Source organism: Bicyclus anynana, chromosome 3 (assembly GCF_947172395.1).
Source record: "Bicyclus anynana chromosome 3, ilBicAnyn1.1, whole genome shotgun sequence".
Taxonomy (NCBI): domain Eukaryota; kingdom Metazoa; phylum Arthropoda; class Insecta; order Lepidoptera; family Nymphalidae; genus Bicyclus; species Bicyclus anynana.
The window spans coordinates 16,245,419-16,254,376 of NC_069085.1; the positions used below are offsets into that span (position 1 = coordinate 16,245,419).

At 33.7% G+C, this 8,958-nt stretch overlaps 1 protein-coding gene and 1 non-coding gene across 2 annotated transcripts; both read left to right on the forward strand.

Moving 5' to 3' along the window:
• Nucleotides 1–740: 740 nt before the first annotated feature.
• LOC112048735 (lysosomal thioesterase PPT2 homolog) lies at nt 741–8,958 on the forward strand. The gene is made up of 7 exons (XM_024086387.2): nt 741–889; nt 967–1,219; nt 1,779–1,920; nt 2,624–2,731; nt 3,342–3,513; nt 5,589–5,690; nt 6,406–8,958. Exons 2-7 carry the CDS (start codon nt 1,085–1,087, stop codon nt 6,602–6,604), a joined length of 858 nt encoding a protein of 285 aa, XP_023942155.1. The 5' UTR covers nt 741–889; nt 967–1,084; the 3' UTR covers nt 6,605–8,958.
• On the forward strand, nt 4,536–4,607 carry Trnaq-cug (transfer RNA glutamine (anticodon CUG)). The gene has a single exon. It is a non-coding gene; the product is annotated as a tRNA-Gln (tRNA).

Sequence of the window (8,958 nt, forward strand, 5' to 3'; positions counted from 1 at the left end):
TTGGTGGTTTTTTTAAACAAGTTTACGCCATGATTAAAAACTGTGTAGTTTTCTCTACGGAATTATTTTTGTTTGATGTGAAGACCAGTGTTGCCAGAAGGTTACTTTTGTAACCTTTTAGGTGATTTTTTGACTGCATTGGTAACTTTTAGGTTACATTAATAAAAAGGTTACTTTTACGTGATATTTAGGAATTTTTAAAATTTACTTACAATTTCGTATATCTAAAACAGAACGGTCGTTAAATCAAGAAATGCGGACAAATGCTCAAGAAATCATCGTTTCTGTGTCAATCTCACTATAAATGAAGACGTTACAATTGACGTTGCGAAATAAGTAAGTTGCAACTTGCAGTCACATTGAATTTCTTAAAAAAATCAAGTATGAATTTAAGAAATTAACGTCAATTTTTTTTAATTCTTGCTCTTTATTTGTATTTTTCTTATCCCATGAGGAATTACTTAAGATGATTCTATTTACGAGTAAAATGTCCTTCAGTTTATAGTAATTTAGTACTTGGCTAATATTCGTAACAGACAGTTAATAAACAAAAAAACAAAATTATTTTAGCCCCCAGAGGCTGAAATGGTAGTTTAGCCATGCTGTGGAACGCAAAAAGCAAGAGTAGTTAGTGAAAAGGTTACTTTTTACACAAAAAGGTTACTTTTTTAATATTTCGGGTAACTTTTCACAAGACCCAACTGGCAACACTGGTGAAGACTCAAAAAAGCTAGAATTCAGAGCCTTAAAGCCAGCAGTCACAATAAAATAAAAATAAATTAAAAATAATGTTTGTTTTGTTGCGATTTGTGATCTGATAGAATATAATTTTTAAATTTTTACAAAATACAAATTATAAATTAGAAGCTATAAATAATTCCTCCTCACAGTTTAGTATTATATTAAATAATTTAACTCCATATTTAAAAAGAATGTGTTTTATGTTCACAAATAAAAACATTATAGGTATGGTATAATCAGCTGTGATGGAGTGCCAATAAGCCAATAACCTTCACCCATTGTTATCGGAACCTTGGATAGCAATTTCCTTTGTTCCCGAGTGTGAATAAGTGAGGAAAACAAAATGAATCGAAATCTAGTGCCATTTGTCCTATTATTCCTCGTCCATCTCTGTTCGACTTACAAGCCTGTGGTTTTAATTCATGGTATTATGACTGGCAGTGGCAGTATGGAAATGATCAGCCGTCGAATCCAGGAGGTACCTACTTTCTTAGCTTTTTTACGGATTATAGGATGCTATATTATTAAACACTAGCCGACGCTCTACGATTTCACCTGTGTACGTTCCCGTGGGAATTCCGGATTAAGTATAGCCTAGGACACTCGCAAATAATGTGGCTTTGTATTGGTAAAAGAACTTCAAAATCAGTTCAGTAGCTCTAGATATTACTCCTTAGACATCACATACACACAAACTTTACTTCTGTATAGTATTGGTATAGAAAATCTGTGAGTCCAGTGGATATGACCGCTGATTTTGGTCTCTTGTCTGATTCCGGAGGGTGTGGGTTTGACTATTCTATTCTCTTCTCCTTTACATCTCTAGACTTAACAGATTTTAAAGGAATTCCTTAACTCTATTCTAGTTACATAACTTGGCTCTAAGTTTTTCTTTCTGCACAAGATGGACTTGGAACCTGCACAGTGAATCCACAGAAGGCTAAGATATTTGTCTCTTCAAGCCAAAAACTCACAGTAATCGACTCCCAAAAAAATTGTATGAAAACTCACCAAAAAATTGTATGTTTATTTTTCAGAAACACCCTGGTACAAAAGTGTACAATGTGAACAGGTTTGAGAGTTGGTCCAGCTTGGAGACCATGTGGCACCAGGTGCTCGAGATTGGGTTGGATGTAGCCAACATCTCCAGTCAGCATCCAGATGGAATCAATCTCATAGGTACTTGTTTAGTTTAAATACTGAAGTTCAGACAGTTCAGAGGGATATAATTTGTCATTAATAATTCATAATTCTTGTAGAGCTTACTGTGCCGTGGGAGACTAATATTCCGAAGGACCACAGTATAAAAGTGAATTAAAAATATGACCTAACAATTGAACTAACTAAAAATGGCTATATAGGTAATATAGGTGCGAGAGGATTACCAGCAAAATCTCTCTATAACTTGCTTAAAGACCTTGGCCTCTCTAGAAGTGCAGCTAGTTCTATATTAGAACGAGCATACAAATTGGCTCTAATAAAATCTTACCAAATTTGGCTAGGCAGGGAAACCAACACGAGCGGAGAAGGGTTGATCAATTGTCAAGGAATTCCTTAACCCTACATCCAGTAGTCACAAGTCCTGGACTTTGCTCGGTGTTTTTCTCTCTACCACGCGATGAACCCGGCACCTGCACAGTGAATCCATGGAATGCTAAGATATTTGTCTCAAATTTATTTAAAAAATTGCATTTGTTATTAGGTTTCAAAGATAAAACTTATTCTTTTAAAAGACCTAGTCGCTAACATCAGAACATTACTTTCTTAGCTTATAATAACTTAACTTATACTACTTTGTCATCATATTTTTACTATTACTTACTCAATGCCTTTGTTTTATTGATTACTATATTATATAGCTATTATGTTTATTATATTTTAGGGTATTCCCAAGGTGGTTTGGTTGCGAGGGGCATTGTGCAGACATTTGCTAATGTTTCTGTTAGTACTTTCATATCACTTAGTTCACCTCAAGCTGGACAATATGGAGGTATGTATATTAATAAATTAATTGGAAATGATAACAAAGTGTGATAGCTCTGTAGTTATGACCTTTGCCTTCCATTTTGAGGGCGTAGGTGCCTCCAACCTCCTCCCTTCCTCCTCCACCTTCTCAATTTTGTGAAGGTGGAGGAGGTGAGTCTCATGTCTCAAAACAGTGAATTCTCTGTGTGAAGTCTGCCAATCCGCATTGACCCAGCATTGTGTGCATGTGTCTCCTCTCAGAATGAGAGGGGTCAGGCCCGCTTTGGCCCATATTTGGCTCACTGTTGAGCCGAATATGGGCCAAAGCCGGCCCGACCGGTTCTTAATGATGATGATGAAGGCTACAAATATTATATACAATATACAAGGGAAATCTAATTTTAATAACTATTTCTCTAGTCTGGTTGGGATTAACACAAAAATTTGTCATTTGGCCCAGTGTAATAATCACTGGAAGAGTAAAATAACTAATACATATTTTTTTTCTGTTAATGACTACTAATTACTGGATTTTCATTATGTACACATCATTCAGTGATGATTTTTCAAGCAAAACAAAGCAATTTTGTTTTTCCTTATGAAGAGGTTTTAGTTGTGCATTTTTTTTATTTCAGCTGGCTTTCTCCACGTTATCTTCCCTGGTTTAGTGAAGGAGTCGGCATATGAACTATTCTATTCTCGGGTTGGACAACACACGTCAGTTGGCAACTACTGGAAGGATCCATATCACCAGACTCTATATGAGTCTTACAGTGTGTACTTGCCCTATATCAATAACCACATACAGTAAGTTCGATATTATTTTACATTCATCATTATCGACTCACTGCGGAGCACAAGCCTACTGTCACAATGAGAGGGCTTAGTCTACCGCGACGGCCCAATGTGGATTGGCAGACCTCACACATACCTGGGAATAATGAAAATTCTCAGATATGCAGGTTTGCTCACGATTTTTGTTTAAAGTTGGAGACATGTGATATTTAATTTTTTAAAATGCACGTAACTGAAAAGATGCAGGTGAATGCCCCGGATGCAGATTCATTATATATATTTTGAGGCATTGAATACATAAAAATTTAAAACTATTTTTTACAATATGAGCTACAACGCTTTCGGCCATGTTTTAACTGTTTCATGAGGTCACATTAACACTAAACCCCAAATGGAGTGTTATTAATAATTAGTAGCAGGTGTGTTATCTATGATAATTAGTTTGATGTTTTTTTCCCTATTGACATGTAACATCGTGACGTCACAAAATGGGCGAATGAAATGGGTTTTCTATGAACTCCCTAACTTATTTATTTTGGACCCTAATTCCATGTATTATACAAAATTAATATTATTTATATTAAATGAGTCTACTACCTTATTGTGAGAATATTGTTAAAGATTTCTAACACTACGTCGCTGTTTAGCCTAGTTCATGACGTCATTTATGTTATAATTAGACAAACTGAATTATGAATTAATAAAAAATAACTATTATTATCATAGAATAATTGAATAGTAGTAACAGCGCCATCTATTATATAGGTAATGAATCTCTACAGCTCTCAAGGTCGCGAATGTCAAGGTTCTTCAAAAGTTTGTAACCTTTCGAATAGATGGCACTGATTTAAATATTAATTGTTTCGATTATTATTGAGCAAGAATACAATAACAAATTAAAATTGTTAATTTATTTAGATATATAAGTCATGTCCACGTGAAATTGTGGTAAAAATACTGGGTTTTAATTTCCACGTTGAATAGCCTGGCATTGTTGTCGATGTTGGAGGAAAATTTCGGCACTCTGTTCAAGCGGTTCCATGGTGTAACGGTTAGCACTCTGGACTCTGAATCCAGCGATCCGAGTTCAAATCTCGGTGGAACCTGTCTTTTTTTCTCATTTTATTTTTTATTTGAATTAAAATAGAAAACTTCGCAGAATTTGATTTGGAAAATTAAATAAATAGTAAATTAAAATTTGTTATTCATGACACAAAAAACACTCCTTGTGGAGTTTTTTATGGAGCTATATGTATATGAAACGGATAAATAATGTCGAAAATTATCGACTCATTAGCAGTGTGTTTGTTAATACAAGTGTATATAGGCGGCTGCAGTGGCGTGCTTAAGGTTTTTAACTAGGGTAGGCATTTTACATGCGAACTGTAAAATGTATATATACCTTCCGGTTCTAGGTAGTGCATTATTGCATTTATGGAGTGCTCTAACGTAACCTTACATCAAGTGAACTGCATGTTTGTTTGCTCGCTATTATCGCAATAAAAGTAGATGTTTTGTAAACTTGATATATTTTGTTGAACAAATTGTTTTATCTGTAATGATATCTCATTCCTTTTAAAAATATACAATACCAGAAAGTTATAATCAATTCTCAGTAATGTATTGTCCGGTATCTTTCTGGAATGTGTAAGATAGGGTTACAAAGGTTAGTCATATTATCTATACTAATATTATAAAGAGGAAAGATTTGATTGTATGTTTGTTTGCGTTGAATAAGCTTTGAAACTATTGAACTGATTTGAAAAATTCGTTCACTGTCGGGAAGCTACACTATCCCTGAGTGCTATAGGCTATATTTTATCCCCATATTCGGACGGGAACGAGAACCACGCGGGTGAAACCACACGGCCTCTGCTACTGTTGTATATAAATGCGTATATTGTCCTAATGAAAAGATCATTAATTTTTTTTAAATAAAAGTACAATAATAGTAATTATTTCTTTATTTTTAGTTTAGAAGTATAAATACTAGTTTATTTTTTATAATTTTTTTATTGATATTTTTAGTGACAAAAAAGAAGCCTTTTTAAGCTAGTGTGATGAAAAATCTTTCTCTTCGTTTTCAGATCAGCGAAATCGGAAGATTTCAAAAACAATTTGCTGCGACTGAAGAGATTAGTGCTTATTGGCGGACCGGACGACCAAGTCATTACACCTTGGCAGAGCAGGTATATCTATAAGACTCACTCTTGGTTGTCTTAACTAATATTAGAGGAAATTTGTTTGTTTGCTTGTTTGTTACGATTTATGTCAAGAACTATTCGTTTTATTTTGAAAATTCTTTTACCATTTGAAAGCATCATCATCATCATCATCATCATGCGAATATGGGTTGTCAATGATGATGATATTGAATCTTACTTGATGACTAGCGGACGCCCGCGACTCCGTCCGCCCTTAGAACTCTTTAATCCAGCCCTAACAGTAGTATCGCTGTAAAAAATTGAGTAACTTCTCCCGTTTTCCCGACATTTCCCTTCACTGCTCAGCTCCTTTTGATCGTAGCGTGATGAAAAGTATACTATAACCTACCCAGGAGTATGAAGAATAATTGTACTAAGTTTCGTTAAAATCCGTCGAGTAGTTTTTGTTTCTATAACGAACGTACAAACGAAAATTTTACTGATTGCATTTTTGGCATCAGTAACGATCACTAATAATCCTCTGATAGTTATTTTGGAAATATATTTCATGTACGGAATTGACTTCTCTACAGATTTATTATAAGTATAGATAAGTGATTGCAGTTTGAGATGGTTGTAAGGTGACTTGGAAAGTTTCCCATACACAAGACTGTTGTGGAAAGATGTCTGGGTATCATGTATTTAGCCTTATCCTTGACAAACAATAGTCATGTTTTTATGAAATGTTTCACCATTCCAGCCAATTCGGTTACTACGACACCAACGACACAGTGGTAGAGATGCGCGACCAGGACATCTACCAGACTGACCGCATTGGCTTGCGCGCGCTGGACGAGAGCGGCCGGCTGCACGTGGTCACCGTGCCCGGCGTCAACCACTTCAACTGGCACATGAACGTGAGCATCGTTGACGACTGCCTGCTGCCTTACTTGGACTGAGGGTTCTAGCAATTTTTGCCCAAGATTTTTGCAATATTCTCTCAAAATTTGCCCAATATTCTTGTAATTTTGCCCAATATTATTTCCATTTTGCCCAATATTCTTGCAATTTTTCCCAATATTCATGCAATTTTGTTCAATATCCTTGATATTTTAGCCGATATTCTCACAATTTTACCCAATAATATTCTTACTATAATTGCAAATAGACAAAAAAGACATAGTGCTATAGATGCGCGACCAGGACATCTACCAGACAGACCGTATTGGCTTGCGCGCGCTGGACGAGAGCGGCCGGCTGCACGTGGTCACCGTGCGCGGCGTCAACCACTTCAACTGGCACATGAACGTGAGCATCGTTGACGACTGTCTGCTGCCTTACTTGGATTAAGGCTACTAGCAATTTTTGCAATATTCCCCAATACTCCTTCAAAATTGCACAATATTCTTGTAATTTTGCCCAATATTCTTGTAATTTTTTCCAATATTCCTGCAATTTTGTTCAATATCCTTGATATTTTAGCCGATATTCTCGCAATTTTACACAATAATATTCTTACTATAATTGCAAATAGACAAAAAAGACATAGTGATAGAGATGTGCAACTAGGACATCTACCAGACAGACCGTATTGGCTTGCGCGCGCTGGACGAGAGCGGCCGGCTGCACGTGGTCACCGTGCCCACTTTTCCTTACAGTTTTGCCCAATATCCTTGCCATTTTACCCAATATTCTAGAAATTTTACCCAATCTTGGAATTTTTCGCGAAGAAAAATCTACGCCCCTTCACCTCGCGAAATGTATGCTTTCCTCTACACGTTAATTACACTACTTGTGTCTAGGTCTGCTTTTAAAAGTTCCTGAAGCACAGGCTACTATTGAAAAAAATATTGTTAGAAGAAAGAAAATTTCAATATTTCAGGATTTTTTTTATTTATTTTAGTAAAGTGGACGTCTATTAAATTTTATTAAAAACTACGAATTTAAAAGCCAAATATAATAAAGTATTTTTATAAGAATTTAATTTACCAGCTTAGTACAAACAAATCAGTTCAAATGCTTATTAATATTTTTTAAACCAAAATTGAGGCTATAACAAATAATGACATAATATATATTTGGTTTAATATTATAGTTAAAAATCCTAAGCCAAGTACTGCTCATTTAATGTAATATTTTACTAATTAAATGTAATTTTAATTAATTCATAAGTTTGTAGTCAAAATGCGTTTAATCTCACATGTGTTTAATCACAATAAAGCAGAATTATTTAATTTTTATATATCAAATAATAATAATTAGTAGTTATTTTGCAGTAATTAATAATTATTGTATTCAAAATACTGTACCAGTGTATGTGCATGATATTTTTAGAATAAGTAGTAATTTTTTTTTAATTTTAAGCTGAAAACACAAAATATAATAATTATGATTATCGCGTATTTTCTATTTTTATGAAATTCATAAAAAAATACGCGTGACTTTGTAGGAGTCAGCATGACGTGTTGCACATTAAAGTAATTTAACCCAATAAATTAATTAAATTTATTATTTTTAATGAATTAATTTGTCGAGTATTTTACCAAAAATGTATTTATTCATTGTGTATGCGATATTTTTAGATATTTAAAATTTCAATACTTTTAAGAATTAATATTTGAATCTCCTAAGAGTGAACAAATTGTCTGATATCGAATCTCTTGGCTTAAAGATAAAGTAGCATTTTTCCCTTCAATATCTAGAAAGTATAGTTTTACAAGCAAGTCAGATGAAAATCACGTTGAACAAGTTATTACGTTATTAAATGTATAATTCCTACTTATTCATTCTATTAAAAGATATTTGGATATTCGTATTATCTATACATATAATTTCACAACTGTAGATAAGTTTCGGTTTGGGTTTTTTATCGACTTTACAACTTTCTATTGCATGACATCATAGTTCAGGTATTAAATAATAATATTATGAAATGGTTTGTACTTCCAAAAATTATTTAGCGTATTTAAATAAAAACATATTGAAAGGTTTATGCTTTAGTTTTAATTGGTTTTACTAAAAGCATAATTACATTTTTTAATTGATGTGGTTCTACAATTTATCCGATACATTGCGTGGTTTATAAATAATTTACCCGATTTTTAAACCTTCCTTACTAATAGTTACTGAGATATTTGTATTCTAATGCAAACGCTTTAGATAAGTGCGTATATAAATCTCATTAGACATAATATAATGTATACCTTAGATATAAAAACGCATGGCTGTTAACAATACCTATAATAATTGTGTTGTGTCATATATGTATATCTACCTATTATTTTGTGTAAATATACGTTTTATACTTTGTGTA